Source organism: Protopterus annectens, chromosome 8.part0 (genome assembly GCF_019279795.1).
Source record: "Protopterus annectens isolate FY-2018-M chromosome 8.part0, PAN1.0, whole genome shotgun sequence".
Classification (NCBI taxonomy): domain Eukaryota; kingdom Metazoa; phylum Chordata; order Ceratodontiformes; family Protopteridae; genus Protopterus; species Protopterus annectens.
Window position 1 is genome coordinate 473,930,045 of NC_056741.1, and position 27,013 is coordinate 473,957,057.

At 42.2% G+C, this 27,013-nt stretch overlaps 2 protein-coding genes across 2 annotated transcripts; both read left to right on the forward strand.

Annotated features, from left to right (window-relative positions):
* The first annotated feature begins 12,956 nt into the window (after window positions 1–12,956).
* On the forward strand, window positions 12,957–17,391 carry LOC122808886. Its single transcript, XM_044079999.1, has 10 exons — window positions 12,957–13,150; window positions 13,236–13,328; window positions 13,466–13,742; window positions 13,832–14,114; window positions 14,214–14,450; window positions 14,532–14,608; window positions 15,730–15,834; window positions 15,933–16,153; window positions 16,250–16,414; window positions 17,040–17,391. The coding sequence occupies exons 1-10, from the start codon at window positions 12,975–12,977 to the stop codon at window positions 17,305–17,307; spliced, it is 1,902 nt and encodes a 633-aa protein (XP_043935934.1). The 5' UTR covers window positions 12,957–12,974; the 3' UTR covers window positions 17,308–17,391.
* Window positions 17,392–18,712: 1,321 nt separating this feature from the next.
* Window positions 18,713–21,351, forward strand: LOC122808887 (P2X purinoceptor 7-like). Its single transcript, XM_044080000.1, has 3 exons — window positions 18,713–18,732; window positions 19,758–20,003; window positions 21,042–21,351. The coding sequence occupies exons 2-3, from the start codon at window positions 19,788–19,790 to the stop codon at window positions 21,315–21,317; spliced, it is 492 nt and encodes a 163-aa protein (XP_043935935.1). The 5' UTR covers window positions 18,713–18,732; window positions 19,758–19,787; the 3' UTR covers window positions 21,318–21,351.
* Window positions 21,352–27,013: the final 5,662 nt, after the last annotated feature.

Sequence of the window (27,013 nt, forward strand, 5' to 3'; positions counted from 1 at the left end):
GTACTGGCTGCTGGAGACTAATGCACAGGCAAGCTAAAACTCTATAGGAAGACCTGGTAAGAGCACAAGTATAACAATTAGTTAGTCGTTAGCCCTTTCTCACTGTCGCCTATTTCCTACCCTTTTTCTTGGCAATTTTAATTGTTTACCTTTATTGATAGTGTCCCTCTCTCCTGTTTTTGACAGGCCTTTCCTTTTTACTAGTGGTATTTTTTTAAAATAACATTGTTGGTATTTTCTCCCTTAATTTTTCTATAGAATAGCTTTGTTGCCCCTCTGTCAGGCAAAGCTAAGTTGGGATTTTAACAGTGTGACAAGTGTGTGGACGTAAGATGCCTAACTCAGATAAACATGTTCGTTGTGTCTACTGTTTGGGTGTGGATCATATTAATTCTGACTGTGATGTTTGTGCTAGTTTTAGTAATTGTACACTAGCAGAACGAAAAAAAGGATTACTCAAGACACACACCCTCCAAAGACCAAAAAAATAGGGAAAAATAGATTACTCAAGATGCCTTTTTCAGAGGCTCTATCTGGGTTGGAGGTCTCATCCCCTCCAAAAACCAAAAAACATAAGGACAAATGGAGTCACTCAGTTCCTGCATCTCCATCAGTTGCAGAACTGAGTTGGCTCCGTGCTTCTCCGGGGCCCTCAGCGCGGACCTCTTTGGCACCAGGCTCTGTGTCTTCTCCCTCAGTGCTGTCCATGATATTCACCCCTATTTTGGTTCTGACCTCAAGCACCAGTGACTTCGGTGCTATCCTTGTATCAGACATTGGCTCCGATAACTGTACCTGCTTCGGCACCATCCCCAGCCTCAGTGCCGACAGATCTGTTGTTAATCCTCATTCAGTCCTTACTCCTGGGTAGTCAGTTCTGACATGAACCAAACCGGCCATCTTACAAGCTCGTGGCAGACACAAACTCTCCTGCCAAACTCTTACCCACAATTCCCCTCTCCCTGTTACCTCAGATCTAATTTGCCTTGTCACCATTCAGTCGTGTCAAGCCACTTCTCTTGAGCGAAGTGCATTACTTTGGCAAAAATTTTGATTTTTGAAATGTTTTCTTCAGTTATTGGTATAAATAGTTATCTTTTACCCTATTGCATCTAACAGCAACCTTTTTCTTACCTTTGGGTAACTCCTTTACCATCATTGGTAAATTTCTTCCTTTACCTTTGGGTATTTCTTGTACCATTGGTGGTACCTTCTTTTTCGCTTGTTCCCCTTTCTGTCTCTATCATGGCGGAAATAAAGGAAGTCCGGGATTTAAAAGATGTTTAGATTGTGGCCACAAATGACCTACTTCGGATGCAAATAATCTATATGTATACTGTTTGGGTATGCCTCACTTAACTGTTGACCCGCCATGCGTATTTTGTGAGAAATTTTCTAACCAGACCCTGGCAGAAAGAAAGAATAAATTAATTTTAAAGAGACTTCTTAAAACTGCTTTTACAGAGGCTATTTCTGGGTCTGAGGCTTCAAGCTGTCCTAGTTCCCATAAGAAAAATGATGACCATAAGAAATCTAAGTCTCTTTCATCGTCTCCCACCCGGGGACCCTCACGAACCAAGACAAAAGAAAATTAAGCCGACCATTTCAGACTTTACTTCCTCTTCTCCGAGGCTTTCAGTGCCGACATCTTCAGCACCGAAGCCATTGGCGCAAACTACTTCAGCACAGAATGTGGTGCAAACCTTATCAGAACTGAGCTGTTCCACGGTTTACACAACTTCATCAGCACCAATTATCCAGTCGATGCAGACCCATATGACATCGATGTATGTCCTGACATCAATGACTTTGATACCTTCTTCGGCACCAACAATATATATGGCACCGACTGCTACCATGTTGGTACAGACTCTTTTGCCACCAGTCTTGGTTCTGACTTCTATTACGGCACCGACCTTGTCAGTGCAGACTCTGTCCTCAGCATGACCACTGTTTTTTCGGTGCAGACACTAGTAGTACCATCCCCAATAGTACAGACCATTACAGCACTGTTGTCCTCAGTGCAGACTCCTGTTTTACTACTCGGGACAAAATATTCTCCATCTAAAGACCCTTTTGCGAGCACTCAATATACCCCATATTTGGATAGACCTGACTCCCCCTCAGCTATGTCTATGAGATCCACTAGAAGCCTTTCTGAACATGATGTGGTGTGCCTTGTAGATCAGTTGCTTTCGACTTGCCTCTGTAGGCGACCCTGTGCTGTCAGAATTCCCGTACCCCTCTGGGCTGCAGTTCACACCAACCACCCCTAGCGTACACTGGGCATGATTCTCGTGACATACTCCCACAGGAGACCCCTTTTGCGCAGTATTCCCCAGTATCTCAGCCTGAGGAAGTTCATCGCAAGAATACATGCAAGAGTACATGCAAGAGGAAGCACGTGGACTCCCAGAAGAGTCCCTCACAGAAGACACAGACTTTGATGGGGAAGGGTCCCCTCTGTCACCCTCTGAGGTTTCCTTTGGTGGATGTCACAGAACCCATTACAATGGTCTTGCCTCTTCACACCTCAACAGCCCAAGGCTAAGGCTACAGTGACCACAGACAGCTCCCGGATGGGGGTGCTATTTCAGGGAAAGACAGTCCAAGGCACATTGTTGGATTTAGAGGCCCATCTGCATATCCATGCCCTAGAACTGAGGGTGGTGCTTCTAGCATTGCAAGCATTGCATTCCCCCCTTCCTTCATGGACTATTGCAATACAATCAGACAAACATGGCAGTAGTCTGGTACATCAACAAAACAAGGTGGAACCAAATCTTACCCACTTTGTCGAGAGGCCATGAGGATGTGGCAATGGGCGATGACTACCAACCACTTTCTGATAGTAACTCACATTCCCGGGAGTTCCAACATGATAGCAGACAGATTGATCAGGTGCATTCTAAAACCTCACGAGTGGTCCCTGAATCCTTTAATAGCAGTGTAGATTTTCAACCACTGGTCACCCTTGTTGCGACCTCTTTGCATCCCCAAACAGCTACAAATGCAGCAATTACTTTGCCCTGATTCCCCTTCGGGCACAGTCACCCAGGGAAGCTCTAGTCCACGATTGGCCCTCTGGTCTGCTTTATGCATTTCCCCCTCTTCCCCTCATTCACCAGTTCCTGAAGAAAGCCCGCCAGTTGAAGAGCAAAGTAATCCTCATAGTGCCATATTGGCCTCGTCAAATTTGTTTTCCTTTTCTTTGGCCTCACCTACTAGATCAACCGTGGATTCTCAATCCAACCCCAGAGTTTATCTCCCATCCACAAAACCTGATTCACCCTAACTTGAACAGCTGGAAGCTCACAGCTTGGCTCCTCCACTTCCTGTGATTGCTGGGCAGAATGACCTTTCTTCCCCAGTACGTGACATACTTATTGCATCCCATAAATCTTCCACCAGGAATATATACCCCAGCAAGTGGAAGAAGTTTACTATTTGGCTAAAAGAAAAATAAATGGACCCTTACTCAGCTCTAGTGCCAGTATTACTGGAATACCTATCAAATCTTCTTCAGTCGGGACTATCAGCATCTACCATCAGAGTTCACTTAGCTGCCATATCTAATTTTCACAATGGTTTGGAAGATTCTTCCCTTATGTCGCACAAGCTATGTAAGACCTTCCTGAAAGGTGTAATTCATTTGAAAGCCCCCTTTCAGAGAACCAACTCAGCCATGGGACCTGTCATTAGTTCTGCAAGCTCTGACAGCGTTATCTTTTAAACCAGCCTCCTCTTGCAACCTGAAATTTCTATCCTGGTAAACTTTGTCCCTGGTCACCATTACTTCTGCCAGACGTATTTCCGAACTTCACGCCTTGTGCATCAAACGTCCATACTTGAGTTTTCATAACGACAGAGTATCATTGAGAACTAATCCCTCCTTTCTGCCAAAAGTGATTTCTGAAATGCCTGTTAACCAAACCATTGATTTGCCTATTTTCTTCCCCAATCATTCAAACAGAGGAGATTATTGCCTACATACCCTAGACGCCCACAGACAAATCTGTTTTTATCTGAACAGAACTAAGCCTTCTCGCAAATCAGACAAGTTATTTTTTGGCCTTTTCTGGACCTAGAGTAGGATGTGCTGTTTCTATGGTCACATTGGCTAAATGGTTGAAAGACAGCAGAACATTTATTTACAAAAAACACAATATTCCTTTAGCTACATCTGTAAGGGCTCATTCTACAAGGTCACTAGCAACTTCTGCTGCCTTCCATGCTAGAGCTTCCTTAAATGACATTTGTGTAGCTGCAACTTGGGCTAGACCTTATACCTTCATCAATCATTACAAATTGGATTTGGCCTCCAGTGGAAGAGCCTCTTTTGGTTCTGTGGTGCTCAGGAATGTCCTTCCATGAGAGCCTCCCAGGAATAAAGGTAGCTGGGGACTCTGCCTAAGGAATAAGGACTGAACGAGGATTAACAACATCAGATAAACAAGTTATGTCTTACCATAACGTTCCATCTGGGTTGATGATCCTCATTCAGTCATTATGATTCATAGAGTAGTACTAGACTAACTGCCCGTGTGAGCCATTTTTAGCCTAGCCAGTTATCCCTTGTGAGACTCAAATGCTGTACCTTGTGGTTGTAAGGCAAACACCTTAACCATGGCCCTCCCTTCTTCCCGCTCCTGAGGCTTATAATGGATCTCATCATCCTGTTTCTTTAGGTCATTTGATCAGAGGTAGCCTGTACTTCTTTTTCAACTTGCAAACTCTATCTGAGGTAATAGGGAGAGGGGAATTGTGTGTAAGAGTTTAGCTCGACAGTTTATTGCTGCCTCGAGCTTGGAAGATGGCCGACTCTGTTCCGAAGTTGGAACAGACTACCCAGGAGTAATGACTGAATGAGGATCATCAACACAGATGAACGTTATGGTAAGACATAACTTCTTTTTTCATTGGCTCCAAAACTCAAATACCTGCCAAGGACAACATACTTTCACTCTGGTGCATACTGTCTCTTTTCCAGCAGCAGTGTTTTCCCTGTCAGCCCTGTCCACCCTTGCTGTATTGGCTCCAGTGAAACTGATGTTCTCCCGAAGCAGTACTTGGACCATCCGTACCTTGGTACCTAGCACTGCGCCTATTTTCTTGCTGGCACAGTCTATGTCCATGACTCCGGCTTCCAGTTCTCTCAGAGCTCCTCCCCTGGAGGTGGGCTCCTCACGGCGAGGTGTGACCCCAGTTCCGGACTCCCATCCCTCCTCAGGTGGGCCTGCTGTACAGGGAGTGGACTCTTAGTCAGCAGCAATAACATCAGTATCAGAACCCTCCCCTAGCATGCACCTCTCCCAAACCTCTATTTCAGGACTCCGGGCATGGGAGTCACAAGAACTCTCTTTGAAGGGAACCCTTTCTCTGGAGTCGTCCTCAGAAGATCCCACTGGGCAGCCACCCCAGAATAAACGATGCAAGAGGAAGCACCTTGATTCACCAGAAGAATCTATCACTGAAGATGCTGATTGTGATGAGGGGGAAGGGTCCCCATGGTCTTCCCCAGACGACATTTCATTCGGAGACATTTTTGAAATCCTCAAGCAGTGAGGAGACTGGAAGTCTTATAACCCTTCTGAGGAATTGGTGTTCCTGCAGGCCTTCTGTGCCTGGCCATCTACTTCCTGGGTGACTCCAATGGCAGATGACTTTTTTAAAATCATTGTGCAGCGTGCCTGGAAGGCCCCGGACAAGGTAAAACATGTTCCTTAGAGGCCAGACAAAAAAATTATATCTACACCTGAAGACCAGCCCCACTGGTCCTAGCAGTTGACACTTGATTCTATGGTCGTGGCAGCAGCCACCAAGAGGGAACTGGCAGAAGATAGTTCCACCATCCATCCTCCAAACAGAGTCCTGGACCATGGACAGACAAGAGAAACAGACCTATGCTTCAGCAACATTCACCATTCGGTTGCTGCACTATCTGGCACACTTTACTCCCTGCCAAAGAGACCTAAATTCTGAAATGTCTCCCTCTTTGGTGAGGTACTGCCTGATGAGGTGCATGATACTGTCGCTTCGCAGGTAGCTACCCTTGCATCCATCTTGAACTCCTCGATGCATTTGATATCTCCTCCACTGAGGGGGAAACTCGAGCTGCCGCATCAGGCGTTGTCATGACACGTAATGCTTGGATGTGGTTGTGTGACTTCGCAGACCCCTTTAAATCTTCCTTCATCAATGTACCTGTCGACAAATCTGCACTTTTTTGACCCAAAGTACAAGACACACTTACATGTAGTGAGAAAGACTGAAAGACCTTGTCTGCTGTGGGCAAACAACTCCCAGAGGTACTACTCCAGGAACCAAAGGGGAGGAAATATGTGGTTAAAGAAATCCCAAGGACCCTGTCATGACACTCGTGGTGAACAATCCCCCCGGGGCAGAGGGGGCAACTCCTATGGAAGACGTCCCTTTCGGGGTAGAGGGGGGATCCGCATAACCAGGGTGCTAGAGATTATTTCTCTGGCAGACGCTACCAGCGCTCCTGAACAGCGGCCCGTTTGCTTTCCTCTGGAAGCAGTCGGGGGTCGTTTAGCTGAGAATCGAACTGGACAGCATCTTACAGTGAGGCGACAATGCTACCACCGCACCACCACTGCAGTTCTATGTGTGTATGTATATATGTATATATATGTGTGTGTATACATATATGTGTGTGTGTGTGTGTGTGTGTGTGTGTGTGTGTGTGTGTGTGTGTGTGTGTGTGTGTGTGTGTGTGTATATGTATGTATATATATATATATATATATATATATATATATATATATATATATATATATGTGTGTGTGTGTGTATACCTATATATATATATATGGTTCTACCTGAGTCCATAAACACGAAACCACACATAACCGCCCATACACTGCACACACCACAATAACAATTATTAAAAACAAAACACATCCCCATTCCACAAACCACACACACAACACAAGCACACCAAAATACACTTACCTACCTCCCTAACCCTAACTCACTTAACCCTACCCTTCGCTCTTAACCCCCCCTAACCCTAACTCACTTAACCCACCCCTATCCCCACAGACCATCAATCTCCACACTTACCTGCCTCGCGACCCTAACGTCCGCCTACACCGATACCACACAGCCTTTCCCCCCCATGGGCATCCCTGGCGTTGTTGTCATCCGTCGGTCGGTCGTCTTCGCATTGTCGATGTTCTTCTGCAACGCGATTACGGTCTTCGTCTTCTTCTTCTTCTCTGGGAATTCCGATTCGCGGTCGGTCTTCTGTAGAACCATATATATATATATGTATATATGTGTATGTGTGTGTAAAACAAGCAAAATGAGACGCACAAGGCTGTAAAATACAGTATAAAAGGCCTTTACTTGGTGCAACAACACAAGCGCTTTCACATATAGGCTTCATCAGGTGTATAGCATATATACTAGGTAAAGGCCTTTTATACTGGATTTTACAGCCTTCTGCATCTCATTTTGTTTGTTTTATACTATTTTCGTTATTGGAGACGTGTGGTGTAGTTCACTATTGTCAGAAGGACTTTGCTTACTATATATATATATATATATATATATATATATATATATATATATATATATATGTGCACACACACACACATTCTGTACACACACACACACACACATATATATATATATATATATATATATATATGTGTGTGTGTGTGTGTATATATAATGTGTGAGTGTATACATTATATATATATATATATATATATATATATATATATATATATATATATATACACATATATATATACACACATATATGTACATATATACATACACACGTGCATATATATATATTTATATGCATATATATATATATATATATATATATATAGAGAGAGAGATATATAGATGTGTGTTGTGTGTGTATATATATGTGTGTGTGTGTGTGTGTGTGTGTGTGTGTGTGTGTGTGTGTGTGTGTGTGTGTATGTATTTGTGTTGTTTCGGCTTTTCCCGGTTAGGGGTTGCCACAGCGGAACTCCGGTCCGCTAATGATTGGCAGTTGTTTTTTACGTGCTGAGTTGCCAGCCCTGATACACAACCTTCAATGAAGGTACGCCCATTCACGCATGTCTCCACGCAGAAGACGCTCTAGCTGAGAATCTTACAGTGAGGAGACAACGCTACCGCAGCACCACCACCGCAGTTATACATATATATGTATATATATTACACAACAAATTGGACATTACTTTATCAAAATCATTACAAGCTCATTCCACTAGAGTCATGGCTACTTCATTAGTCTTCCAGTCAAGATCCTACATAGGTGACATTTGTGCAGCAGCAACTTCAGCTACTCCTCATACATTTGTTAGTCATTGCAAGTGGATGTGGTCTCCAGGGGCAGAGCATCATTTGGTTTAATGGTGCTCAGAAATATCTTTCCTCGAGTCGATTTGAAGATGTAAGTAGCTGGGGATTCTGTCCCATAAGTTGAGGATAGCATGAAAATGGATAACATCAGATAAAGAAGTTTATGTACTCGCCATAACTTTCCATCTGTGTTGTCTATTTTCATTATTCCTCAACTCCCCACCCACCAACCCCCTGCCCTAAAAACTCCTGGAAGTTTGATATATCTTTGATGCTTCTCTTTTTGCATTGGTTACTTTTTCTTTCTCCTTTGCATAAATATTACACCATATTACATCTCTTTTTCTTTTCTTTTACATGTTGATATGTCTTCCTCATATGATTCCCGATGTTCCAGTTTCTCCCTACTTTGGGCACTTACTCCATCCTGCTGTGATGTTACCTCTGTTATGCCTTCTACTGCCTTTGTAGTTACTCAGTTGAGTGCCTGGTGGAGTCTCCATTACACTAATTACAGTAAAGCTAGAATTCCGATAGAAGTACAAGCAGTAATACAAAGTGTCAGCAATACTGCCCATAGTGGAAAAATATCATGCATTTTCTTTTCTACCAATTCACACAGTTAAAGCCAAAGTACAAAGCTATGTACTATATTTACATAGTGTGATAGATTGTATGGTAGTTAGCTTAGGAAGGTTAAGCTATAAGATGCTTATGAACTCCGGAGGATAGCCTGCCCGGGGCCTTTGATTACATACTCCCAGATAGGGATAATCCAGTTACATATTCCATTAGGAGAGGTTGGTGAAAAGCTGAGTTTTTCACTTGTTAGTGCTTGACATTGTCCTTAGCGTGGAAGGCAGACAGTGCCATTATTACCTAAGGAGAGGAGGATTTCTATAGCAGGACATTACAATTTGTGAATATAACTTAGATGTGAACGTCAAAAACTTTCCTTTGGGGTTTAAGGTGGAAAGATGTTATTTAGAGCGGGCCATTTATTTCTATTTAATATTACTCTATGTACTGTACTGAGCTGTAGGCAGTCCATGCATTTATTTGTGATTTGTCACCAGTTGAGACATTGTAGGTTAACACACTCATCAATCTATGTTTGGGCAGTTAAAATCAACTTGAATCAAGTGTAAAGGGTTTCATCTTGACACATTCAAACAGGTTAAAATATGCATAGTGGGCATCTTCATTCACATTTATGCACCAGTAGCCAGATACAACTTCCAAAGGGGTCTTGCTAGTTATTAACTGCACCGACACTTTCTCCGGTTCTTAGCCATCTACGATTTGAATAGGTGTCTGGTCATTTGTTAACTGCACCTGCAGTGTCTCCTTTTCTTACTGTTTACTGGCCTGGACGTGGTGTATGTCTTTAATGTCTACTTCAACTATGCCTCCTTTGGCTTTACAGCAGACACTGTTTGGAGTCTCAATGTATGATGGCGTGAGTAACTTGGTCAGGCTGGTGTGCTCTCCACAGCTTAGAACCAGTTTTAAGTAGGCCCTCTATGGATGAGGCCGAAGACTTTGGCAGAAGCATGAAATCCAGGTGAGACAGATGCAGGGCATCTTTGACAATGTGTTGTTGTCGGTCGATAATATAGTCACACACTGTCATGTACTAGATCACCATTCAACCACAAAAGTCGATCCTGTTCTGTTTGTATTGCGTCATCACTCTGGGTGATGGCAGAATACAGCTTAAGGCTAGGTACATACCTCCCTAGGATAGATAATCAACAAGCTCACTCATGTTTCTCTTCGTATAGTCCTGAGAGGTACCTTTCAAGTCATTCACTCCAGCATGCACTATGACTGTCATAACATTACATGTTCTTGAGAGACTTCAGAGCATGTGTGATATGGTGGATTCTGGCACTGGACATACTACTAACTGTCACTTTCTCACTTCTAAATTTCAATTCTCAATTATATGGAAAGAGCTAACTATCATAAGATCTGAATGTGACTACTGTGGAGAATAATACGGCCACTTCAGTCAGTATACCATGTTGCACCATTGCACATATCCCTGAAAAGCAATTTTCTTTGCTTGTCTTTTAAATGTTGGACCGCTCAAGCATGTCTACTCACAAAGCATAACTGTGACATGTTGTGCATACAAGTGCATGCAGATCACAGTGTATGTGACACTTAACTTGTGTCCCATGCAGTTTTATTTGTTCATGTTAAATGTCCTCTATGATTTTTTCTCAGCAGCCACTGTTATCAGCTCCAGGCGATAATTACGAGAATGTGGTTGGCACCATTGTCATTTTCTGCATCTTTATCTTCATGAGCCATGGATGACTTGATTTGGTCTGCTCTACTCACATCATTTAACTTTGCATCTTTTTGATTTGTGTGCTTAATGATCATACAGGTATTTATTTAATCTGAATCCTGTCTCCTACTATGGAACCATTTATTTCACTACGAGGCTGTTTAGTGTACCACACTGTTGACTGTTCAGCTGCCAAAGAGATCGATTTGCATTGCACAGCACTTGTTCTCCTACATTACAACTGTGCATAGCAATTCCATGCCCATATGCCAACCTTAATGGTCATGTCTCCAACATCTGAATGAATAGGTATCCGGTATTGTTTTTCTTATGATGCAGTATCCTAATCAATATTCATTTCCTAGGATACATAAGCACACACACTACATTTTTTTGCAGTATGTAATCAATATTCATTTCCTAGGATACATAAGCACACACACTAAATTTTTTTTCAATTTCAGGTGATAACAGGTCAGTACCTGCACTTGCCAATTTACCACATATCTAAAGAAGTCCGGTACATAACCATGGACCTACCTTTGGCTGCTTCTGCTGGCAAAAGGTAGATGCCCAAGTTACCATCTCATTATCATTATATACTTACTCGTTATTCACGTACAACTCTTTCACATCTCATTATGTATGTGGTTGACTAGGGGTACAGCAAAGTAACGTACATCCCTGACATCACAAACCCTATGTGCCTGCTTATGCCTTTGCTTAGCATTGTCATCTGCACATCCCAATACTTTGCCGAGTTATTAAGATGAATCTATAGACAATGTATATCACACAGTACTGACGGATTATTATACGTTCAGACATACATAACCTGTGTGTGGTGATGCATATGACACAGTCAACACTCATCTGCTAACATGTGTAGTTAGCTGCTGAATAATATAGTGATCAATATACAGTTGAGTATATGAATTTCATCATGCCATTAGAATTGGCATACTGGCCATCAGAGAGTGTATCTTGAAAAGAGCACTGCTGTTTTCAATGCACAGTGCAGTACATGTAATATTGTATGTTTGTGAGAATTTTAATTTTTCATTCTTTTGCTATATAGCTGACTTCGGAAAACCATCTGTCCCATGTATTAATGTCCATTACATGTTAATCACATATGTCATGTTTGTCAGCAACTGTTTACCACACCTGGCCGATGCCTAATCTTCTTCGACCATTTGCCTTTTGTTCAGGTGCTCTGCTGTCAGCATGATTGTATCTTTGCTGTTTCAACATCATCAGTTACAATACACTTACATTGATGTATAATGTACTATTCCTCTACGGTTTGTATAACTGGTAGGTACACCATGTCAACTCTGTCCAACAATGGCGGCACAACCAACGGGAACCAAAAGTCAGTAACACTCTCTGCTCAGAAACGCCTGAAGAAAGCACTGGATGCTAAACGTGGACACACATGGATTGCCATTGGTAGTGAATTTGATCGCTGGATGGCTGTCAAGCATCATCTACAAGTAAAATCGCATCAGGAAGTGGCACATTTCCTGCTTAACTTGTAAGTCTGTTTGTATGCTTAACCATCTGCATTTATCTTATTATATGCATCATAGTGTTGTGTTGTTACAATACTCCTTAGTGTGTTTGTATTCATAGTTATCACACACATTTGTTCACAGGACAGTCAGTGATTATAATAGGGCTGTAATGTGTGTTACAACCATAAACTAACAAAAGGCATGCTGTATGAGCTGTCTAGTCAACATCCCCTTAGTGTGTGTAACCACGTAATGTATTGTGTTTGTGTAGCGTGATACATTGAGTACAGTTTGGCTTTTAAATGGAATCTTGCTAGTTATCTACACAGCTCCAACATGGGTGTATCAATTGGACCTCTAGCTGAAATATACATAGAGTGCCTACTCAGAGGCACAAACTATGCGGCAGCAGATGCACTGGCTTTCTTGTCCGGTAGAATCTGTAGACTGTGCCCTACTGTGCCCTACTGTGGCCTAACAGTACTATTAAAAAACTAACATTTAATCTCAATTAGATAGAAGTGATATGAAGTGCAGTCAGACAATGTAATAATCCAAGTGTATGCACCTGATTGCAGGTACGACAATCAAAGTAACCAGTCATGCATGGATGCAGTGCCGTCAGCATTGCCCCAACTTCAGTCCACTCCAATGTCCATCAGAGCAAATACATCTAGTACTCTCTCAGCTCCAAGCCTATTTTCAGGGATTTTCGGGTAAATTTGCAACACCAACCGTGACAAGTCCAGTACTTTGCACAGTTATCATATCTCACATGTGTGAATGGAACACACTCTGCTTGATTCTAAATGTACATGCTGATTCTTACAATCTTTTTGTTTTCCAGACACATGAGACAAGATGATGATGACTGCATGTCAGATGTTTTCCCTCTGGAAGACATTAGAGGCAACAATCACGTGCTACATCACGACTTGTCATACATACCATCGGGCACCCCTCCACAAGGAAGCACAACAGAAAGGTAATTCCAACTTTCTACATTGTGAATGGTGGATTGTAATTGCATTCTAAACATTTACACCATTATTTATGTTCACCTATTCCAGCATGCAAGAATTCACCATTTGTCGACGACCTATGCAGCAAAAGAGCAAACCGGCATGTATCAGATCATCCTCCGTTGACCATTCTCTCAACAGGTTTTAGCTTTAATGAGTGTGCCTCATTTACAGATGCATCACTCTTGCTTTGCATATACCTAATTCTGTTGTTTTTGGTCTCTCCCCTTCTGTTATCTTGCTTTTATGCACTGTGTGCTGGCATCAATTCTGAGCAGCTCTGCAGGCCTTTGTGAGGAGCCAGAACACAGAATGCAAGACAGTGAGTTTCAGACTGTACAGTCATTAGAAGCAGACAGGTCAACTGCTGCAGATACATTAACAAGAAATCAGGAACTTAGTGCAGAATCACTTTCCACGGAATCTGTTGTACTGGTGTACAAGAATAAACTCATACAACTGGCACAGAAATGCATGATACAACATTGTGATATATGTAGAGAAGGTGTGTCAGTAACAAACACAGTCAAAGGATCATGCATCAAGCTATCATGGGTAGGTATTATCGGGCTACCATACAAGCCATACTCATTTGTAATAATACTTGGCATGCATAGTTGTTAACAACACTGTCTTTCTTGTAGGTGTGTTGCAATGGTCATATTGCTTACCAGTGGTCAAGTCAACATACAGTTAGGAAGGGTTTACATCTTGGTGATGTTATGATAGCAGCGGCAATCTTCCTGACTGGAAACAACTATGCTAAGATAGCATTGCTAGCAAAGTGTCTTGGCTTAGCATTTATCCACCAAGCCAGTTATTACCGGTTACAGCGAAGATACATAGTCCCAGTCGTTACTGACTACTGGAATGAGATGGTGAGGAATATGTTGTCCACTCGTAAACACATTAATGTGACAATCCTGGGTGAGTCCTTACATTTATTATTAAGGTAAAGTTTATGCAAACCATTGCCATTATCCATGTCTGTTTGGGACTTAAACCAGCTCTGGTTTATATTTGTAGGTGATGGTCGTATGGATAGTCCCGGACACTCTGCACAGTATTGCACTTACACATGCATGGATGAGCAAACCAAAGAGATTTTGCTCATACAAGTGGTTGACAAAAGAGAAACAGAACTGAGTTCTCCACGAATGGAGAAATTGGCCTTTGAGAGGTGCATAAAAACTCTTCAAGATTCACAACTCAAGATAGATGAGCTGGTGACTGATGCACATCCACAAATTGCTAAACTAATGAGTAAGTCTTGTCTGTCTGCACTGTCATACTTGCATTCAACCTTGCGGGCTTAAGGTCTGATGATATGTTTTCCTTTTACAGGGACTAGGTATGCATCAATCAAGCACTCCTTTGATATGTGGCATGGGGCCAAAAATCTTGCTAAACGAATTAACAAGGTAACACTAGAGAAAATTTCCTCCTGTACTCTTATTACATTCACGTTTTCCAGAATGACTAACAATGTTTTTGGTTACTAGGTCATGACAGTAAAGAATGCAGTACTTGTGAATTGTTCAGATTCTTTTAGAAATACTTTCGATTTCTTCATCACCATGGTATGACCAGACAGACAGTAGTTACTCTACTGCATTTTTGTGACATTCATGGGAACATGTCTTCTTTTAGTGTCCCATTATGTACAGCACTATATACATTAATGTCTTCTGAAAATGCAAGCATAGTATTCCAAAACCACACTTTACTAAAATAGTAACTGCACTAACTTCCATTACTCAGTTTGTAAGCAAAACATCACATTTGTGACTACACCGTAGGGTGTATTTGGCTATACTACCACACAGAGTATTAATTGTCTGCATTTATGTTTTAGTTGAACAAAAAACATTCCTGACATAGGCAACTCCTGGAAATTGATACCCTATTTTTAGCTCTGTGGAGGTTACATATCATGAGAAGTATATCCGATACTGTAACCATTTCTATTGTGTCATCATTACCTGCTGTGGTGCAAAGCCACTACAAGGTAGAGACTATAGCCACTGTGCTCCCCATCGATTGGATGTCATGAAGTAACACTAAAGGGTGGAGTATTCAAAAATGAACCATGCGTTTCGGCCCTTCTGTCCAAGCATACCGATTCAGTTTTTCAGAATATTTGTATTCCTACACTGTCGTACTAGTTTTAATCATGAACATGTCTTGCTTGCATTTCAACTGTCATCCACTGTCAATTAGCATTGTGCTAAGAGAAGTGTCGATTTATACAGGTTGCTTAACCTTCCTATTGAAAAGTGTCTACTGCATTATCGATCTAAACTAGATTTTTTGCAAATGTACTGAATAGCAATACAGTGATAACAAAGGTCTATGCAGTAACCAGTACTACATTTTATACATTCGTCACACTATTCTGAAATCCAGTGCTAGGAATAATACACTTAGCATCACGTTGTGTAATGGTTAATACGATCATAACTGTCAAGTGGAAATGCATCAGTTTACTGAAATACACATTTACCTTATTGTCTATCGCTTTGTTTTTTGTATTACACAACAGGCTGGACTGCAGCGTGGCTGCAGAATTCTGTGTCAGTGGACCAGGCAAATTGTCAATCACTTCTGGTATTGCTGTCAGCACTCCGAGAGTACAGAAGAATTCATGGTATGTAAATGCATCGCATTAATCGTACAGTTAATTTATATGAAGCAGTAGAAGTTGCAACATGAATTTTATTTCTCTTATCTATTTTTTACCCATAGATCCATTGGGGTGGTATTTTATACCATGTGGTAAACCAGCATGAGTGGGGTAGTGGGATACATGATAACTATGAACCGGTTGGACAATGTCAGCATGAGTCTCTTGGGGTGGAGCATGCGCCGCCATGGCTAGAGCCTGACAGCCCAGCACATGAAAAGTTAAGGCAGATTGTTCTAGACCCCAGATTTGTGGAGAAAACAAGACATTACGTCAGCTACAGGTAAAGTACTTGTACTTTGTGGTTCCCTTTATCAACATTGATGTGCATGTGGACATGAATACTCTGACTTGTGATTTTTCTTATCTCACTGTGTAGAACTACAGCAGAATTAGAACAGTTCCACCAGGTCATATTAAAGTATGCTTCAAAACGGCAATCCTACACTTTCCCTGCATTTCGGGCTCGGAATTTTCTTGCTGCGATAGACCACAACAGCCACAGAGGTCGTCCATATGCGCGTAACAAGGAAGGCAGATATGTGTAAGAAAATTCATATATTCACATATCGGTTCAACAGTCAAAGCAATCTATAGTTTCATTACTTCTAATTGTGTTATCAACTGTAGACCTCAGTTATGGGATCTGACATGCATGGGTATAAGGATGAAATGCACACAAGTAGGAAACTCAGTCAATTTTGAACTCATTTCATATTTTATACTTTTCAGCTAACAACGGATGTAATTCATATTCAGTTGCAGCAGTCTGTATTTCAACTGCACATACCTGTAAACACATGGACATATAAAAACACATGTGTTACATGTACGACCAATGTTAGCGTAATGCAAACAGATACATCAAGTTAGTGACTCATGCAGTAGCACCACCACCATTGATCGAAATATGTCCAATATCCTGTTAATGAACGGTAATACTCACATTTGGTCATTTTACCTGAAGTCAGATATATCTAGTCAAGCAGCTTTTGGTGGACCTACATGATTGGCTGCAAAACTGTACTCAGTGTCAGTAATTATGACAACCATGGCTTACACATTGTATTTTTTCAGCTGTACACATGCTATGCAAAGCATTAAACTCTAAATAAAGGCTGTTACTTGACTTTCATTGTATCATGAAGTGTTATCCACTTTATATTTAGGTACCGTAGAAAATTTAACAAGAAAAGCGGACGTTGGACAGTGGTGCGCATGAAACAAAGTAAAGATTACAATTACCTCATACCAATAAAGGAAAAAATTTTGCAACGTAGACTGGCAGACCACACTAAACTTCATGAACGAGCCACACTGTCTTATGATGATCCACGCAACATACAGCCCACAATTGCCCCTTATCAACCACCAGACACAAGACAGTTGGTCGAGGAACACTTATCAAGATTTCAGCAGCATTCAGACAATTTGTAGTAGACTTTGGCTTCATTTGACATGGAAAGATAACAGACATCAAACTTCGTAGTTATGCGTCAAAAGGATAGAGCAGTCATGGAATTGTCATCATTCTGAAGTTACGTAATTGCTTCTTGTTGCAAATATTGATATTGCCTTGCAATGACTACAATTGTTATTGAATGTCTCGTTGGTCTAATAGTTTCTGATCCACAGTTGTTCAGTGCTACTTTTTATGTCTGTCTTTATAACCTTTGTATTTTTGTCTTTTTTTACAGAAGACTACAGCTCCGTGAACTATGCCCCAAACAGTCAAACTATGTTGGCAGTTTCCCCGTATTCACCCAAATGGCCCTTAATTTCACTCACACTATCCACGTTGGCCTATTGCGTTGCAGTTGAGAATAATTGTTATAACTTTCTAGTAAAGTGAAAAAACATTTAGTGTGCATTTCTAATCTGTGTCAGTGCAAATAAGTTTTTGAGCATCTCTACTGTGTGGTTAATTAATAGTCTGTACTATGTGTTCTCCACCTTTCAGAATGACAATATTCACATCTTTTAGTGTCCCACTAAAGGTATTTTAAATGAAGTTGTTCACACAAATTGTGCACTAATCCCTTGTGTATCGCAGGTTGAGACACGACGAGTGTTGTGTTGAATCAAGTAAACCTTAAAAAGTGCTAAGTGTGGTAATGCACTGTGTGGTACAACTGTAATATTACTGCAACAGCTGTCTTTTATTTTTGTTATTATACATCATAAAACAGAGATCCACAAGGTACATTAAGGGAGCATAAAGTAGTGTAGGCTGTTGGGAATTGTGCAGTTATTAGTAGCATATTACAGGAGTATATGACTTCCCATTGGTATATTGTGCAGTCGTGTACACATAATCAGATTGGTTTAAGGCTATGAAGCAGTGTTGTGAAATGAACTGTGAGGAGGTTGGCGTATATATCAATACTGTAGTTCATGCTTAGTATTCCTTTTTTATGGAAAAAGATCTGTACTCAAAGAAGGATTGATGTACTGCATGCCGGACACAATTATTAATGTAATGCTGTTAACAAATTACCTCTGCCTGGCAACAGAGATTATCCAAGCATACTACGTGTCTATTTGCATATGAAATTAATCCAGTAGTAGTATACTGCAGCCTTCTCAGACCCGAATTGCCTTCAACTAATACAGTATGTTTGTTTACTGATTTCCACTTGTACTACTTTTTCAGGTTATACGTACCATGGAAAACAATAAGAAGAGTGGCATTAATCGTGTACAGACACCGGGTGCTTTCAGGACTACACAGGGACAAACACAACCTACAATGTCAGGGAGGCAGAGGCGTGAGTTACAGCAAAATAGGAGAGTCAGTTCTCTTGGACCAAGGCCTGCATCCACCGGACAGAATGCTAAGAACAACATGGTCTTACTTTACAGGTAGTGCATCGAACTAGTGAGAAGCTGACACACAAGTTATGCAATGAGTCATAGAATTAGCTGTATGTAGCCATACTATGGGGCAAGTAAGTCTTATGTTCATTATAACTGTTATCATATGATGGTTGAGGTGCTGCATACATTGCATTGTACGTAAGTTGCTGTGGGTGTGTTGTGTGGTTGTGCATGGGCGTGCCTTGCTTTTCTGAGTTTCTTCCATGGGTGTAATCAGCAGTCATTGCATTTTTACTCCAGAGATAGAGGATATCTTAACGACAGTGAGGGCATGGTTATGGAGAGGGATGCGATATTAAATTTCTTAGCACACAGGGTGATACTATTTCAAAATGAATATACTACACTTATGATTAAAAAAAAAACCCAGAGGACAGTCTCAGATATTACAATGATGCCTGTTATTTATGATGGACTGACATCTTTGCTACAGCTGCTTGTCTCTTGCCTTAGGCAAGTGTGATGCATATGTTGTAGTCCACAATTTGTCTTGAGTACCTCCAGCTAGTTAATTTTGGTACTTTCAAGGAATCCTGAGGAACAAAATGAACAATCTTGGCAAAGGCAATCAATGGAAGTTTGACAAAGCATAGGAGTGTTAGATCGTGTAAGGATTACTTAGTCAGCTAACTGCAGTGCCGTTTGAGCGTATTGGTGACTGTACCATGTCAGTACAATACTAGAGGTACTGGCGTAAATTACATTGGGGCAACAAACAGGCGATTTGCCTACAAGGGGGCATCATGGTAGTATGTGTAGACAGCCTCTGAAGGTAGTAGATGTAAGCGACATCAAAGTGCACCTTGGAAATCAATGCATGGATGAGGGTACTTGGATTATATCTATTGACAACCACAGTAACAGTTCGAGAGCAATACGTAATATTGTATAATAAGCTTTGGCAGTAATCAGATAATGATCAGTGTGAAGTGTTTTGGCCATAGTTGCATGCACAGGTTTAATTAGTACATTCCTTTTTGAATAAGATGCTTATTCTGGTGCACTTACAGGCAAAAATTAACAGGCTTTCCCAGGAACGCATGCGTCAGCTGTTCACTGTTATTGCAGAACGTAATCCTCAACTAGTACAGGACATTCTGGATGAGGATGAGTCCATTAACATCCCACATGATGATCAACGTAATGCCGAACTACCTCCCCCATGGTGCCTGTGCCATTGCTGTAGGAGTATGCCGACTTCTAGAGAGAGAGTCTGTTGTGGGAATGGGCCCACAAACTGTTTGTCATTAATTCCGGTAAGTACGTGGTGATTACAACAGTATGTGGTTGATTGGCCATGAGCATTTACAGTTAATTTGATTGTATGTAGTGCAGACCTTGTCACAGGAGTTACTTTGTAGCATTACATGCCAGCTAATTTGCCATTCTCTGATCAGGTGTGCTTTTTATGTCTAGTACTAACTTACAAATGCACTTGCTAGCCTTCATTTCTTTCAAGTTGTAGGTGTTAGCCTCAGAAATGCATTGTTTCTGAAATTTTCCTTATATATATCTTAACGTGCCTTTGCATATCTGACTATAGCTCCTGATCAGATAATTGGTTGTACTTCAATACTTCTAAAAGATTGCAAAAGACACTTGAAAAATGTGGCAGTTAAATCGATGCACACATCACCAGTTGTTACAAATGGAAAGATGTGATACTGACAGTGCTGATGAACATATGGACAGAGTTAGGTTACCTCAACTCATGTTGATGCAAGATTAATGCATATAACTATCTTGCTTTGATGCATGGTATGAGTGCAATAACTTACATCTGTAAGTTACCCCTGCAGCTTTGAATTTATGTATTTGCATGTTAACCATTCATGATGGATAGTGTCTGACGTACAATGTAACTGGGTAGAATATATATGTGGAATGTTATGTGATAACATACATGTAAAACACTGTCACATCAGTTCTTAAAATGGAACTCATAGCTGTGTGTCGATGCCTGAATGTACTGTATCTAAACAGAAATACAGTTAGGATGTGCAGTGCATGTATCTGTAGCAGTCAGCTGTAACAAATAAGGTCACATGCATTTTCAGGGGAACATTCGCATCAGACTTCCTACCTGTTTTGAAGAACAGAAGCAGTGTAGTATCTTAGTTTATGTGACACCAAATCTAACGTAACATTATAACAATACAGCCTGAGTGCATTTGAATGGCCATCGATTGTCTTACTACCTCAGTTGTGTAACATGTTCATGTAGTCTTGGTATATGTCTGAAAATTGGCCTAGTCCCGAGCCGTAAATGAATTATTATATTTTTCTCTCTCTAGGAAATGAGTGAAATTGTAATACATCAAGGTGTACTACGTGTTGCGGATACTTACAGGCGGTCAATTTTCGGAATACCTGCGGAAACTGATGAAAACCGGCGATACAGACATGCTTCATATCGGCAGTTTACGGTCTGGCGTTATGGACGACTGGGAAGCAGAGTTCGTAGAGTAATTCCAAGTTGCTGTGTGTGGCGAATTCGTGACCGTTATCCCGATGCATTAGGACATTATACTGGTTTTCTACCACATCGGAGGGGGGGGTTTGACTGTTAATATAATTTCTAGTGTCATTTAGTACTACCATAGCAAACAAGCTGGTCTGCAGTGTGATTTTTGTTTACCAATAAAATCTGAATTATTCTTAAAATTTATTTGTATGTGTTTTTGTCCATGACACAATGACCTGTGTCATGAAACAGTGTTTCACACTGACATTTATAGCTGGTGGTGCCATACACACATGACAGTAATGCTTACCCTGAGGTATTTCAGTGCTGTGGCCTTTCACAACTTGGCAATTAAGCATGTAGTGGTACTGTATAGTATGAGTCATTGCAGAAGGTGTCATTAAGGTGAACCCAAGTCAAAGTGAAAATAAGCAACACAAGACAGTTTGTTGCCATGAAGTGCAGTGAGGACAATAGAAATTACTTGTTTATCAGGACCAAATGTCATTTGTATCATTCAACAGCCCTCGCTGATACAGCATATGTAAAGAAGATTGAGCGGTAATCCGTGGTGAGTCAGATTCTGGTTTAAGGCAGATTGTCAGTGGTTACCGCGAGACAGAAACCTCAGGCCTCGACTTAAAATTTACTGCTAGGTAGATATTTCTACAGGGTCATGTGACAACTGTGCTCATTAGTTTCACAACCATGACAAACAACAACCGAATCTAAGGAGTTTCAGGGAGTGCTAAGGAGCTCAAGACCTTGAGTGGCATGCTTCCCACCTTCATTGCTACAGTTACACAGATGTATAACTCGTTATACATCTGTATTCCATTGTACCAGCAGCACACATCATATGCAGTCAGCTATGTACAGTGGGCCCAAATGTGATCAGTTGTACGTGGTAGCTCATGAGTTCACAGTAGTACAGTTACAGACAAGGCTAATCATCATGGTGGGCAATACATGATGGAAATATAACAAAAGCAATTAGCTTGTAACATAGAACATTGGAATTACCACATGTGGGCAGTATGGCCTGGCAGTATTACCACATGTGGGCAGTATGGCCTGGCAGTAAAAAAGAATACATTCTTTAACATGAATTAGCACAGTGTCAACACATAAATGTACGCATTTCAATAGCAACCCCTTATAATGGCTGCTGTTGTCACCTGATGTCTGCTTTACACACTAAACTTGTGAGGACTACCATAGAGTTCATCAGTATGCTGCTGAAAATAAAACTTGGCTATACCGTCACCATAATTACATGCATTACTGAGCACAGATGGCCTTGGTTTATGTGCTTGGCCATGCAGTCTCTGACAAGTGCAATTGGTGAAGTAACTATACATGCTGACATTACACTGGGCTTTGTGCCCGAGGAATGTCTGGGCGTCCTCACATTGGTGGGCTGAATGCATAGCATTGTAATGATTTCAACTTTATTTCTTTTATTTATTTTACATTTGTTAACTGGGCTACTCCAATAGCAGGATTCACGAAGGCTTACACGGAGTTTAAGAGTAGTGTAAGCCTCCGTGTAAGCCTCCTGATCCAGGAACAGCCCAAACCTCTGTGTAAGAGACAGCTATAACGTCTCTTACACGGACTGGGCGTGGAAATGCTCAATACCTCATTTGCAGCCCAAAGATATGCAAATGAGGTATTTGAGCGATCCAGGAAGCCCAAAGCAGTCCGTGTAATGGACGTGTTAGCTGCAGAAATGTACTCAGCTGACAACTGAGTACATTTCTGCAAAATTGACAACGGAGCTATGTCAGCTCCAAATAAAGGGTGCATATGTTTCATCTAGCATGCCAATGGCCAAATATGTGGCCATTGGCATTAAAAAGTGTTGCAAAATTATTTAAAATAACTTTCTTTTTTTTCGTGGGATTTTGATGTTTAACTGCAGCGCATACCCGCGCAAACTGCTTTTAGGCACTGCCTAAAAGTGAAAACAGAAGCTTATAAGCCCACAATGGTGGGTTTTATGTATTACATGGAATGACAATGCAGGGACTAGCAGACCAAAAACAATATGGCCTCCGTGTAGTGGTTGCCAAGGGGGGCAAGCTCCGTGTAAGAGATGTAACTAAGCATTACTAGGCAATCCTATGTAAATGAGGGTTACAATACTGAATCACACTGCCACATAGGTAATGAGCACTTTCCGAGTAGTGTAAGAGTTACAGAAGGGGGAGGAACAGAGTAAGAGGTAGGTGACATCACGGGGGGGAACGATAGAAATAAATGTATCACATTGGAGGGCAGTGTAACGTGACAGATGACAGACAGACATCAGTGAGAGAGGTGTGTCCCAACAGAACACTAGGAAAGTCAAGAAATACAGGGTGCACACTATCCCTACACTCAAACTTTCTTGATATACGTGCATGCGCACGTGTAAGGCAGGTTCAACATGTGGGAGCGTGTTGCAAACCGTCTACAATGGTTTGCGCGGGCGTGCACGTGTGTAAGGCTGTGTGCGCGCGTTTTACCATGAATCAGCCAAGTTCACACCGTGTAAGGATGTGTGCGCGTTTAAGTAACTGTGAGCGTGCTTAAGCTGGTGTGCACATTGCTCCCCCTGAGGAAACAGAGAGGAAAAAGGAAACAACCAGAATACAGGGAAGCTGCCAGAGGATACTGCTGGAGTTAATTGGTGCGAACAATTGGAAGCAGGCAATTACACAGGCAGACTAGAAGCCCAACCCAGCACTTAAAACACTGCAAACAGCAGTGCAGGGTGTTTCTCTCAAGAGATACTGCAAGAAAGGAGTAAGCTATCAGAATTGAAAACTGAAAAAGCTAAACTCAGAGCAGAAATGCTAGGGGCTGCCATAGCTGTTATAATCAGGCATAGGCGAATTGCTGAGGGTGGTGACAATGCAGATGCTGACAGACAACCCAGAGTGAGGAGAAGGAGAAGAGTATACAGGCCCAGGGTCACCTACCATGGGTTACATGAGCTGGAGATAGTAGAGCGCTACAGAGTGGACAGAGACCTTCTGCAGCAAATTGTTGAGCTGTGCAGGCCACGTCTCACACACAGAACCAACAGAGGGGAACCCATCCCAGTGGAAACCAAGGTATGTGTTGGCCTAAGAATACTAGCAACAGGTACCTTCCAGAGACCAACTGGTGATATGATGGGGATATCACAGGCATCAGCCTCCAGGGTACTGCACCAGTTCCTGGATGCCATGTCAGCACATGTCGGTGATCATGTATATTTCCCCAATGCCCATGAGGTATTGGCCAGCAATATGCGTCTCTTCCAGCAAATAGCGGGATACCCTGAGGTACTGGGTGCAATAGACTGCACGCACATACGCGTCAAAGCACCAGCCGGTGAGCGGGGTAGAGCCTATATCAACCGCAAGGGATTCCCCTCCATCAACTGCCAGGTCGTGTGTGATGCCCAGGGCATAATAATGAATGTGTGTGCTGGCTGCCCTGGGAGCTACCACGATTCCCACATCTGGCATCTGACGCAGCTGTACCAATCATTTGCCAGTGGGGACTTCCCACACGGACACCTACTGGTGGGTGCAGGTTATGCACTTGAGCCGTGGCTGATGACACCCATCAGAAATGCACACACACCTGAACAGGAACGCCATAATGAGGCACACGCACAAACACGTAATGTCATAGAGCGTGTGTTTGGGCTGCTCCAGTCACGGTTACGGTGTCTGGACACATCTGGTGGAGCCTTGCAGTACACACCAACTACATGTACCCAAATGATCATGATATGTGCTATGATACATAATATGATCCTGTGGAAACAGCTGCAGCAGGACCAGCATAGGGCTGGGCCAAACATACCCCCACCATTGCCAAGGCCACCACAGGCAGAGGGTGACTCTGAGGAGGAACAACCTGACCTTGCCCCAGTAGGCAGAAGGAGGCATGCCCAGTATGCCCTGGCCTTGGCAAAGAGGCAACGCATAGCACATACACTGGCTAAGTAGGAACACTGGGACTGATACCCGCTCTGACTCACTCATATAGTAACAGTGATGCCTAACATGACACAACCTGCTTCCAAACATGTACAGGGAGTGTAGTATGTGCATCCGACAGAGGCAGCCCTGCAGCACCACCTGAGGCATGAATGCCATGTGTTAAGTAATGTAACACCATGTACCATATGCACACCTGAGGACCCTGACTAACATCCACCCTCACCAATCATGAACCACAAAAACACAAACCCACCTCCATAGGTACCACAAGGGATAGGAACCTAGATGTAATGCTACCCAATGCCAGAAGTATAAACAGCAAGATGCGTGCAGTGTAAACGCACACAGTATAGAGAATGTAGATATCAGTGCTGTTATAGAAAACTGGGTCAAAGCCCACATCAGCACCCGAACACTACCAAGTCACACCTCATACAGTGATGTACAGCTGCAAAACATGGAAGAAGCTACAAAACAAGGGTGACTAGCAATAAATGTCATGGATAACCACACCCCCATGTTGGTACCACAACAAGAAGTAGCATGGATTAGCCATGGTCAAATACCAATGGCTAAAACTGCCTACCACTATATAGCTTGCTGCAGACCACTGTCCTAATAGCAGGAACTGCACCAGGCCTATGTTGGCATACATGAAGATATCAAGCCCCCAAACCACATTATATTGCTTGACTGAAAATACCTACACATACACCATAGTGTCCTAGTGTCATAGTTTGCTACTAGGCTATCTGCCCTAGTGCATTTATAAGCCTAGCCATAGTGATGTGGCTATTGCCACCCCTTATAGTGGTAATAAGTGTACAGAATAGATTCTGAATATTGTGCCTCTGACTTAGTGACACATTATGACCCCTTTACTTAATCGAATTAATTGACTGTGCCTCTGTCTAGTAGTGACACAGGGAGGACCCCTGTGGTAAACCTACGATCTCACATCCACTTGTCCAGATTTCTCTTGAAGAGAGTCAGTGAGGGACTCTGTCTAACATGAACTGGGATTCTGTGCTAGAGTGTGAGAAGCCTCTGAGTTATGAATCTGTCCCTCCAGCATGTCCTATACATGTATGTGCTGAGGTTCAAATCTTTAGCTCTCATGGTTCTGGTGGATTTGGATTGCTTGCAGTGGAGCATGTCCACCAAATCCTGATTGGACATGGTCTTGTATGTCAGGCATAGGTCACCTGTAAGTAGGCGGTATGCTACTGAATAAAGCTGGATTTCCTTTAGTCTGGAAGCATATGACATGTGTTGTAGACCCGTGATCCTCTTGGTAAGGTACGTTTGGGGTCTCTCCAGCTGTTGCAAGTGCTGGGTGAGGTACATACCAAATGGGGCTTTGTATTCAATCATGGGCCTGATAAGGGAGAAGTATAGGGGTACAATGACCTCCTTTGATCTGGATAGAAAACCCTTCATGATAAGGTGGGCAAGTTAGAAAGTCTTTCTAACCACCTTGGCAACATGGGTGTCAAACGAGAGGTCACTATCTGCATGGGTCCCCAGGTGTCTGATTTGTTTGCTGTGCTCAGTGGGTTGCTGTCTATGTATTGATTTGTGGGTACTTTGTTCCTCCCAAAGGGGATGAATACACATCAGTTGCATTCATTTTCAGGCCATGATTGCGGCACCAGCTCTCTGTTTTTGAGAGGGCATTCTGTAGGATGTGTGTGCGCCGGCTGATGTATTCACTATGGTGCCTAAGTTGCAGTCATCTGCAAACTTTGTCAGGCACAACCCTCCTATGTTTGCTTCCACATCTGAAAAGTAAATGCCAAATAAGAGGGGTCCCAGGACA